We start from the raw sequence: 12,371 nt of genomic DNA, 5'->3' as shown, positions 1-12,371 counted from the left end.
TTTGACTGTGGATTCAGATCATGAATTCCTTAATGAAAAACTCAGACCTAAATTGAAGAAAGTAGGGAAAACCACTAGACCATTCAGGTATGACCTAAATCAAATCCCTTACAATTATACAGTGGAAGTGACAAACAGATTCAAGGGATTAGATCTGATAGACAGAAGGCCTGAAGAGCTATGGATGGAGGTTCATGACATTGTACAGGAGGCAGTGATCAAGTCCATACCCAAGAAAAAGAAATGCGAAAAGGCAAAATGGTTGTCTGAGGAGGCCTTATAAACAGCTGAGAAAAGAAGAGAAGCTAAAGGCAAAGTAGAAAAGCAAAGATATATCCATCTAAATGCAGAATTCCAAAGAATAGCAAGGAGAGATGAGAAAGTCTTCCTCAGTGATCAATGCGAAGAAATAGAGGAAAATAATAGAATGGGAAAGAGTAGAGATCTCTTCAAGAAAATTAGAGATACCAAGAAAACAGTTCATGCAAACATGGGCACAATAAAAGACGTAACAGAAATAGTATGGACCTAACAGAAGCAGAAGATATTAAGAAGAGGTGGCAAGAATACACAGAAGAACTAAACAAAAAAGATCTTCATGACCCAGATAACCATGATGGTGTGATCACTCACCTAGAGCCAGACATCCTGGAACGAGCAGTCATGTGGGCATCAGGAAGCATCACTACCAACAAAGCTAGAGGAGGTGATGGAATTCCAGTTGAGCTATTTCAAATCCTAAAAGGTGATGCTGTGAAAGTGCTGCACTCAATATGCCAGCAAATTTGGAAACTCAGCAGTGACCACAGGACTGCAAAAGGTCAGTTTTCATTCCAATCCCAAAGAAAGGCAATGCCAAAGAATGCTCAAACTACTGCACAGTTGCATTCATCTCACACGCTAGCAAAGTAATGCTCAAAATTCTCCAAGCCAGGCTTCAATAGTATGTGAACCATGAACTTCCACATGTTCAAGCTGGATTTAGAAAAGACAGAGGAACCAGAGATCAAAGTGTCGATATCTGCTGGATCATTGAAAAAGCAACAGAGTTCCAGAAAAACATCTACTTTGGCCTTATTGATTACACCAAAGCCTTTGACTGTGCAAATCACAACAAACTTTGGAAAATCCTTCAAGAGATGGGGAATACCAGACCACCTTACCTGCCTCCTGAGAAATTGGTGCAGGTCAAGAAGCAACAGTTAGAACCTGACATGAAACAACAGACTATTTCAAAATTGGGAATTGAGTACGTCAAGGCTGTGTATTGTCACCCTGCTTATTTAACTTATATACAGAGTACACCATGCAAAATGTCGGGTTCGATGAAGCACAAGAAGGAATCGAGACTGCTGGGAGAAATATCAATAACCTCAGATACACAGATGACACCACCCTTATGGCAGAAAGCGAAGCACAACTAAAGAGCCTCTTGATGAAAGTGAAAGAGGAGAGTGAAAAAGCTGGCTTAAAACTCAACATTCAAAAAACTAAGATCATGGTATCCGGTCCCATCATTTCATGGCAAACTGATGGGGAAACAATGGAAACAGTGAGAGACTTTATTTTGGGGGGCTCCAAAATCACTGCAGATGGTAACCACAGCCATGAAATACAAGACGCTTACTCCTTAGAAGAAAAACTATGACCAACCTAGAGAGCATATTAAAAAGCAGAGACATTACTTTGCCAACAAAGGTCTGTCTAGTCAAAACTATGGTTTTTCCAGTAGTCATGTATGGATGTGAGAGTTGGACTATAAGAAAGCTGAGCGCCGAAGAACTGATGCTCTTGCACTGCGGTGAGGAGAAAACTCTTCAAAGTCCCTTGGACTACAAGGATATCCAATCAGTAAGTCCAAGGAAATCAGTGCTCAATATTCAGCGGAAGGACTGATGGTGAAGCTGAAGCTCCAATACTTTGGCCACTTGATGTGAAGAACTGACTCCTTGGAAAAGACCCGGATATTGGGGAAGATTGAAGGCAGGAGGAGAAGGGGACGACAGAGGATGAGATGATTGGATGGCATGACCGACTCGATGAACACTGAGTTTGAGCAAGCTCTGGCAGTTGGTGATATACAGGGAAGCCTAGTATGCTACAGTCCATAGGGTCGCAAAGCGTCAGACACGAGTGAGCAACTGAACTGAAAAAAGACTCATTCATAATAGTAATTTGTTTTGAACAAAATACCATTGGTCCATTGAAATTAATGATGTTATTTTGAATGAACTGGGGTTATGGGCTTTATGGTTTTGTAGTTTATTATTTGCATATTTGTTTTAGTAGCATATATTTTTTGTTCAAAACTAGGTGTTAACAAGAAGCTTTTCTTCCTTCAAAGCAAATCTACCCAGAGACTTCAGTTTAAAAGTCGATGATCTAGGATTCTATGAAGATGGCAAAGTAGGAAGAACCAGTAATCTACTCCCCAGTCAGGCAGCAATTGCAAGGCAGAATCTGTCTAATATAACTTTTTTAGAACTCAGGAGACTGCTGAATGCTTGCAACTTCACAGAGAATGCTTTAAGGTAAATAAATAAGGTACAATAAATTTGGGGCAATTTCAGCTCTTAGTACAGTAAGTAAGTACCCATGCCTACTTGAAAAACATGGCAGGGTGCTGTGCACATATTCTGGGAGCAGTTTGCATACAGCTTAGGGGAGCAAGGGTGGGCAAAAAAGGACTGTCCCCCAAATACTGGGTACATGTGCTCCAATTGCTGATTGCTGCTTCTGATCACATAGATGCAGACAAAGAGGTGGGGAGTTATTGTTTCAAGCCCCTACCCTCTGACTGAGATAACTTTAAGGATACTAAAAGAGCTGCTGCATTTTGTTTCCCATCTTCATTATCTTACCTTTTTAGGATTCAGACATTAAAGACTAGGACATGCAAAAATCCAACTAAATATATGGGAAAAATTAGAAAATGATGTACATACTGAAGGAAAAGCTCAGAAAAGACATAATTAGTGCTCACTTTGGTGGCACAAATGCTAAAATTGGAACAATACAGAGAAGACTAGTAATCCCCTTGCACAAGGATGACATACAAATTCGTGAGGCATTCTATGTTTTTTAATGATATGGCTCAATACAGTATAAGGCACAAATAACAAAAAAAAAGTTAAAACAGTAACAAAAAAGTATAAATATTGGGGAAGGGGGGGAGAATCTGATTTCCAGAGTTACTACAGTATTAAATTAAAATGTCCAGTGTTCAATAAAATATCACAAAGCATACAGAAAGAAAAAAAAAAAAAAAGTATGGCACTCTCAAAGGAAAAAAAAATATTCAAATGAACCTGTCCCTAAAAAAAGACTTATTGGCAGATATATCAGACAAAGACTTTAAAATAGAAGTCTTAAAGGTACTCAAAGAAATACAGGAAGATCTGGAGAAAGTTAAGAAAATGACGTGTAAAAAGAAACCAAAAGAATTTCAGGAGCTGAAAACTATAATAAATAAAATGAAAAATTCACTAGAGGAATTGAAATGCAGATTTAAGAGTAGAGAAGCATCAATCAGTGAACTTGAAGAGAAGATAATGGATGTGGAGATTGAGGAACAGGAAGTAAAACACTGAAGAAAAGCGAACACAGCCCAAGGGACTAGTGGGGACACAACCATAAGGACCAATGTATGCATCATGGAAGTACAGGAGGAAAAAGCAAGAGGAAAAGGGGAAGAGAGACTATTTGAAGAAATAATGGTGAAAAATGTTGATATTTGACGAGTGACATGAATTCAAAAAGCTCACCTAATTCTACCAAAAGTTTACAGAAGAGCTAACACATATCCTGCTTAAATCCTTCTAGAAAATTGCAGAGGAAGGAAAATTCCCAACCCATTCTACAAGGCTGCTGCTGCTGCTGCTGCTTAGTCACTTTAGTTGTGTCCGACTCTGTGCGACCCCATTGATGGCAGCCCACAAGGCTTCCCCGTCCCTGGGATTCTCCAGGCAAGAACACTGGAGCGGGTTGCCATTTCCTTCTCCGATGCATGAAAGTGAAAAGTGAAAGTGAAGTCGTACAGTCGTGTCCGACTCTTATCGACCCCATGGACTGCAGCCCACCAGGCTCCTCCGTCCATGGGATTTTCCAGGCAAGAGTACTGGACCATCACCCTAATACCAAAACTAGACAAAGACACCACAAGAAAATTATAGGCCAATATCACTGATGAACATAGATGCAAAAACCCTCGACAAAAGTCTAGTGAACAGAATCCAACAAGACATTAAAAGATTATACAGCATGATCAAGAGGGCTTTATCCTGAGCATGCAAGAATTTCATCAATATACATAATAAATCAATCAATGTGATATACTATATTAACAAACTGAAAGATAAAAACCATATGATTACATCAATAGATGCAGAGAAAGTTTTGAAAAAATTAAACACCCATTTATGATGAAAATTCTCTAGAAAATAGGCACAGAAAGATATACCTCAACATCATAAAGGCCATATACATCAAACCCACGGCGAACATTTTTCTGAAAGGTGAAAAACTGAAAGCATTTCCTCTAAGATCAGAAACAGGGGTGCCCACTCTCGCCACTATTATTCAACATAGTTTTGGAAGTCCTAGTCACAGAAATCAGGAAAGAAAAAGAAATTAAAGGAGTCCAGATTGGAAAAGAAAAAGTAAAACTTTCACTGTTGGCAGATGATATGGCACTATACACAGAAAACTCTAAGGATGCCACCAGAAAATCACTAGTTGCTGCTCAGTTGCTCAGTCATGTCCAACTCTGAGACCCCATGAACTGCAGCACACCAGGTTTCCCTGTCCTTCACCATCTCCTGGAGTTTGCTCAAACTCATGTTCCTTGAATTGATGATGCCTTCTAACCATCTCATCCTGTCACCCCCTTCTCCTCCTGCCCTCAATCTTTCCCAGCATCAGGGTCTTTTCCAATGAGTTGGTTCTTTACATCAGGTGGCCAAAGTATTGAAGCTTCAGCTTCAGCATCAGTCCTTCTAGTGAATATTCAGAGTTGATTTCCTTTAGGATTGACTGGTTTGATCTCTTTGCAGTCCAAGGGACTCTCAAGAGTCTTCCTTCTCCAGCCCTACAGTTTGAAGACATTGATTCTTCAGTGCTCAGTCTTCTTTATGATCAATGCTCATATCCATATATGACTAATGGAAAAATCACAGCTTTGACTATGCAAACCTTTATAGGCAAACAGCTGTCTCTGCTTTTTAATATTCTGTCTAGGTCTGTCATGGAGAAGGCAATGGCACCCCACTCCAGTACTCTTGCCTGGAGAATCCCATGGATGGAGGAGCCCGGTGGGCTGCAGTCCATGGGGTCGCTAAGAGTCTGACACAACTGAGCAACTTCACTTTCACTTTTCACTTTCATGCATTGGAGAAGGAAATGGCAATCCACTCTAGTATTCTTGCCTGGAGAATCCCAGGGACGGGGGATCCTGATGGGCTGCTGTCTACGGGGTCGCACAGAGTCGGACACGACTGAAGTGACTTAGCAGCAGCAGCAGCAGCAGGTCTGTCATATCTTTTCTTCCAAGAAGAAGTATCTTTTCTATTTTTTTTTTTTTTTTTGCAAGTGTCTTTTAATATCATAGCTAAGCACCATCCACAGTGATTGTGATTGTGGAGCCCAAGAAAATAAAGTCTGACACTGTTTCCACTTTTTTCCCATCTATTGGAATGAAGTGATGGGATCACATGCCATGATCCTAGTTTTTTCAATGTTGAGTTTTATGCCAGCTTTTTCACTCTCCTCTTTCACTTTCATCAAGAGGCTCTGTAGTTCCTCTTTTTTTTAAGGGTGGTATCATCTGCATATCTGAGGTTATTGATATTTCTCCCAGCAATCTTGATTCCAGCTTCTGCTTCATCCAGACTACATTTTGCATGATGTATTCTGCATAGAAATAAAATAAGCAGGGTGACAGTACGCAGCCTTGACTGATTCCTTTCCCAAGTTTGAACCAGTCTGTTGTTCCATGTCCCATTCTAACTACTGCTTCTTGACCTGCATACAGGGTTCTCTCAGGAGGCAGCTAAGGTGGTCAGTTATTCCCACCTCTTTAAGAATTTTCTAGTTTGTTGTGATCCACACAGTAAAAGGATTTAGTGTAGTCAATGAAGCAGAAATAGATGTTTTTCTGGAATTCTCTTGCTTTCTCTATGATCCAATGAATGTTGGCAATTTAATTTCTGGCTCCTCTACCTTTTCTAAATCCAGCTTGAACATCTGGATATTCTCGGTTTGTGTACAATGGAAGCCTAGCTTGAAGGATTTGAGTATTACCTTGCTAGCATGTGAATGCAACTGTGCAGTAGTCTGAACATTCTTTGAATTGCCCTTCTTTGGGATTGGAATGGAAACTGACCTTCTCCTGTCCTGTGGCCACTGCTGAGTTTTCCATATTGGCTGGCGTATTGAGTGCAGCACTTTCACAGCGTCATCTTTCAGAATATTAAATAGCTCAACTGGAATTACTAGAGCTACTAGTAAAAGCACAGAATATAAAATTAATACACACAGAAATTCCTAGCATCCCTATAAACAATGAAAAATTAGAAAGACAAATTAAGGAAACAATCCCATTCACCACTGCAACAAAAAGTATAAAATACCTAGAAATCAGTCTACCTAAACAGACAAGAGATCAGTATGCAGAAAATTATAAAACACTGATGAAAGAAATCAAAGATGACACACATAGATGGAGAGATACACCATATTCTTGGACTGGAAGAATGAATATTGTGAAAATGACTATACTACCCAGTGCAATCTACAGATTCAACACAATCCCCATCAAACTACCAACAGAACTAGAACACAAAATTATTTTTCACAGAACTAGAACAAAAAATTCCACAATTTGTATGGAAACACAAAAAGCCTCAAATAGCCAAAGCAATCTTCAGAAAGTAAAATGGAGCTGCAGTAATCAATCCTGCTGACTTCAGATTATACTACAAAGCAACATTCATCAAGACAGTCTAGTACTGGCACAAAAACAGAAAGAGACCAATGGAACAAGACAGAAAATCCAGAGATAAACCCAAGCACCTATGGCCACCTTATCTCTGACAAAGGAGGCAAGAATATACAATGGAGAAAAGACAACCTCTTCAATAACTAGTGACGGGAAAACTGGACAGCTACATGTGGAAGAATGAAACTACAACACTTCTTAAGACCATACACAAAAACAAACTCAAAATGGATTAAAGAACTAAATGTAAGGCCAGAAATTATAAGCTTTTAGAGGATAACATAGGTAATATACTCCTTGACTTACCTCCTAGAATAATGTAAATAAAACCAAAAATAAACAAATGGGATCTAATTAAAAGCTTTTCCACAGCAAAGGAAACAATAAACAAGATTAAAAGACAACCCTCAGAATATAAAAAAATAATTGCCAACAAGAAACAACTGACAAAGGATTAATCTCCAAAAAAGCATATAAGTAGCTCATATAGCTCAATATCAGAAAAACAAACAACCCAATCAAAAAACTGGCAGAAGACCTAAACAAACTTTTTCAAAGAAGACATACAGATGGCCAATAAACACATGAAAAAACGTTCAACATCACTAATTATTAGAGAACCGCAAATCAAAACTACGGGGAGGTATCACCTCACATCAGTCAGAATGGCCATCATCAAAAAATCTACAAGCAGTAAATGCTAGAGAGGCTGTGGAGTAAAGGGAACCCTCTTACACAGTTGGTAGGAATGTAATCTGATACAGCCACTATGGAGAACAGTATGGAGATTCCTTAAAAACTAGGAATAAAACTATCATGACCCAGCAATCTCCCTACTGGATATATACCTTGAGAAAACCATAACTGAAAAAGACACATGCACCCCAATGTTCAGAGCAGCACTGTTTACAATAGCTGGGACATGGAAGCACCCTAGATGTCCATCAACAGATGAATGGATAAAGAAGACATGGTACATATATACAGTGAAACATTACTCAGGTATAAAGGGAACAAATTTGAGTCAGTTCTTGTGAGGCGGATAAACCTAGAACCTGTTATACAGAGCGAAGTAAGTCATAAAGAGAAAAACAACCAAAATCACAGAAGACTAACCAAACTGATCACATAGATCACAACCTTATCTAACTCAATGAAACTATGAGCAATACTATGTAGGGCCACCCAAGATGGACAAGTCATGGTGGAGAGTTCTGACAAAACGCGGTCCACCGGAGAAGGGAATGGCAGACCACTTCAGTATTCTTGCCTTAAAAACCCCACAAATGGTATGAAAAGGCAAAAAGATATAACACTGAAAGATGAACTCCCCAGGTCAAGAGAGGCCCAATACACTACTAGAGAAGAACAGAGAAATAGCTCCAGAAGAAATAAAAAGGCTGAGCCAAATCTGAAACAATGCTCAGTTGTGGATGTGTTTGGTGGTGGAAGTAAAGTTCAATGCTGTAAAGAACAATATCACATAGGAACCTAGAATGTTAGGCTCATGAATCAAGGTAAATTGGAAGTGGTCAAACAGGAGGAGGTGGCAAGAGAAAACATCAACAATTTAGGAATCAGTGAACTAAACGGACAGCAATGGCTGAATTCAATTCAGACGACCACTACTACTGTGGGCAAGAATACCTTGGAAGAAATAGAGTAGCCCTCATAATCAACAAAAGAGTCTGAAATGCAGTACTCTGGTGCAATCTCAAAAATGACAGAATGATATCTGTTCATTTCTAAGGCAAACCATTCAATATCACGATAATCCAAGTCTATGCGCCAATCACTAATGCTGAAGAAGCTGAAGTTAACAGTTCTATGAAGACCTGCAAGACCTTCTAGAACTAACACCAAAAAAAGATGTCCTTTTCATTATAGGGAACTGGAATGCAAAAGGAGGAAGTCACGGGATACCTGGAGTAACAGGCAAGTTTGGCCTTGGAGAACAAAATTAAGCAGGGCACAGGCTAACAGAGTTTTGTCAAGAGAACACACTGGTCATAGCAAACACTCTCTTTCAATGACACAAGAGAAGACTCTACACATGGACATCACCAGATGGTCAATACTGAAATCAGATTGATTATATTCTTTGCAGCCAAAGACGGAGAAGCTCTATACAGTCAGCAAAAACAAGACTGGAGAGCTGACTGTGGCTCAGATCATGAACTCCTTATTGCAAAATCCACACTTAAATTGAAAAGTAGAGAAAACCCCTAGGCCATTCAAGTATGACCTAAATAAAATCCCTTATGATTACACAGTGGAAGGGACAAATAGATTCAAGGGATTAGATCTAATAGAGTGCCTGAAAAACTATAGATGGAGGTTTATAATACTGTACAAGAGGTGATGATCAAAACCATTCCCAAGAAAAAGAAATGCAAAAAGGCAAAATGGTTGTCTGAGGAGCTTTTACAAACAGCTGAGAAAAGAAGAGAAGCTAAAGGCAAAGGAGAAAAGCAAAGATATGTCCATCTGAATGCAGAATTCCAAAGAATAGCAAGGAGAGATAAGAAAGCCTTCTTCAGTGATCAATGCAAAGAAATAGAGGAAAACAATAGAATGGGAAAGACTAGAGATCTCTTCAAGAAAATTAGAGATACCAAGGGAACATTTCATACAAAGATGGGCTCAATAAAGGTCAGAAATGGCATAGACCTAACAGAAGCATAAGATATTAAGAAAAGGTGACAAGAATACACAGAAGAACTATGCAAAAAAATATCTTCAACTATGCAAAAAAAATCTTCATGACCCAGATAACCGCAAAGGTGTGATCAGTCACCTAGAGCGAGCCATATATCTTGGAGTGTGAAGTCAAGTCAGCCTTAGGAAGCATCACTATGAACAAAGCTAGAGGAGGTGATGGAATTCCAATTGAGCTATTTCAAATCATAAAAGATGATGCTGTGAAAGTGCTGAACTCAATGTGTCAGCAAATATGGAAAACTCAGCAGTGCCCACAGGACTGCAAAAGGTCAGTTTTCATTCCAATCCCAAAGAAGGGCAATTCAAAGAATGTTCAAACTACCACACATTTGCACTCATCTTACATGCTAGTAAAGTAATGCTCAAAATTCTCCAAGCCAGGCTTGAACAGTAAGTGAACCGAGAACTTCCAAATGTTCAAGCTGGATTTAGAAAAGGCAGAGGAATCAGAGATCAAACTGGCAACATCTATTGGATCATAGACAAAGCAAGAAATTTCCAGAAAAACATCTATTTCTGCTTGATTGGCTACACTAAAGCCTTTGACTGTGTGGTTCACAAGAGATGGGAACACCAGACCACCTTACTTGCCTCCTGAGAAACCTGTACAGGTCAAGAAGCAATAGTTAAAACCAGATACCGAACAACAGACTATTGTTTGAAAACAACAATTTTCAAAATTGGGAAAGGAGTATGTCAAGGCTATATATTGTCACCCTGCTTATTTAACTTATATGCAGAGTATATCATGCGAAATGCCAGGTGGGATGAAGCACAAGCTGGAATCAAGATTGCCAGGAGAAATATCAATAACCTCAGATATGTAGGGGGCACCACCCTTAAAGCAGAAAGTGAAGAGGAACTGAAAGGCCTCTTTATGAAGGTGAAAGAGAGGAGTGAAAAAGCTGGCTTAAAACTCAACATTCAGAAAATGAAGATCCTGGCATCCAGTCCCATCGTTTCATGGCAGATAGATGGGGAAACAGTGGAAACCATGACAGACTTTATTTTCTTGGGCTCCAAAATCACTGTGCACAGTGACTATAGCCATGGAATTAAAAGACACTTGTTCCTTGGAAGAAAAGCTATGACAAACCTACACAGCATATTAAAAGGCAGAGACATCACTTTGCTTACAAAGGTCCATATAGTCAAAGCTATGGTTTTTCCAATAGTCATGTATGGATGTGAGAGCTGGACAATAAAAAAGCCTGAGCGCTGAAGAACTGATGTCTTTGAATTGTGGTGCTGGAGAAGACTCTTGAGACTCCCTTGGACTGCAAGGAGATCAAACCAGTCAATCCTAAAGGAAATCAACCCTGAATATTCATTGGAGGGGCTGATGCTGAAGCCGAAGCTCCAATACTTTGGCCACCTGATGAGAAAGCTGACTCATTAGAAAAGACCATGATGCTGGGAAAGACTGAAGGCAGGAGAAGAAGGGGACGACAGAGGACGAGATGGTTGGATGGCATCACTGACTCAGTGGACATGAGTATGAACCAACTCCAGGAGTTGGTGAAGGACAGGAAAGCCTGCCGTGCTGCAGTCCATGCGATCGCAAAGAGTCGGTCGGACACGACTGAGGGACTGAACAATTAGATACTGCTCATCATCAGTAAAAGGAAGATTTCTAAGGAGACAACCAAGACTTTCACCCTGAGTGTTACCAGTAAGAGAAAGAGAATACTTTGAAATTAAATGACTGCGATTTAATCAAATAATATATGGTAATATGTTTACATGGAGAAGGCAATGGCACCCCACTCCAGTACTCGTGCCTGGAAAATCCCATGGACGGAGAAGCCTGGTAGGCTGCAGTCCACGGGGTCGCTAGAGTCGGACACGACTGTACGACTTCACTTTCCCTTTTCACTTTCATGCATTGGAGAAGGAAATGGCAACCCACTCCAGTGTTCTTGCCTGGAGAATCCCAGGGACGGGGAAGCCTGATGGGCTGCCGTCTATGGGGTCGCATAGAGTCGGACACGACTGAAGCGACTTAGCAGCAGTAGCAGCAGCAATATGTTTACAACGGGGTCCATGCGTGGGCTTATCACTTTCACCCCAGTTGTTACAGACAGGTAAGTTCCAGCCCACGTCAAGTGCTCGGGAAAAGTTTGTGGGGAGGTCCGGGGCGCCTCTAGTAAAGAGATTGTCACCCACCTCACCAGGTATGGGGAATGCCACGTACCGAACTTGAGAGTCGTCGTCCCCGGGCGCCTGTGTCTCTATGCACGCCCGCCTCAAGGCAGCGATCTCGGCTTCCAAGGCGCGGGCTTTTGCCCGCTGGGAATCCATGGAGCTGTGCTGACGTGAAGCTCCCTGACTTGGGCGCGCCAGGTCTGGCTCTTCAAGCCTCGCGCGCTCCTGGAGCGAACCATTCTGGAACTCGGCGGGGGAGGCAAGGGAACCATGCGCAATTCCCGCGCCTATAACTCGGTCCCGCAAGTGTCTCCGGCTAGTTGCCATCCCTGCGCACTTTTCCACAGCTGTCCTCCAGCAGTCCTTACGCGTCAAGAGAGCTGAAATCCCTCTCGAGGCCCAACGGCGCAGCTACCCACCCCGACCTGATGGTGGCTTGGAGCCCCAGTCACGGAAGAGGCGGTTCCGCGAGCACTTGAAGAGGGAGCTTCTTTGTATTTCTTCCCCTTCC

The 12,371-nt window shown here is 41.0% G+C and overlaps 1 protein-coding gene and 1 non-coding gene across 2 annotated transcripts in view; one reads left to right on the top strand and one right to left on the bottom strand.

The window, feature by feature from the left end:
- Positions 1-12,327, bottom strand: part of CENPP (centromere protein P) — a 238,588-nt gene extending 226,261 nt beyond the window's left edge. Inside the window, exon 1 of the mRNA XM_027550308.1 lies at positions 11,910-12,327. Within this exon, the coding sequence (XP_027406109.1) occupies positions 11,910-12,187 (278 nt within the window). The 5' untranslated portion in view covers positions 12,188-12,327. The remainder of the gene's footprint in view (positions 1-11,909) is intronic.
- Positions 2,976-3,082, top strand: LOC113897997. The gene has a single exon (XR_003512497.1). It is a non-coding gene; the product is annotated as a U6 spliceosomal RNA (small nuclear RNA).
- Positions 12,328-12,371: the final 44 nt, after the last annotated feature.

This window comes from Bos indicus x Bos taurus, chromosome 8 (assembly GCF_003369695.1).
Source record: "Bos indicus x Bos taurus breed Angus x Brahman F1 hybrid chromosome 8, Bos_hybrid_MaternalHap_v2.0, whole genome shotgun sequence".
NCBI lineage: Eukaryota > Metazoa > Chordata > Mammalia > Artiodactyla > Bovidae > Bos > Bos indicus x Bos taurus.
The sequence above is the reverse complement of the archived record's forward strand: the minus strand, read 5'-3'. Positions and strand labels throughout refer to the sequence as shown.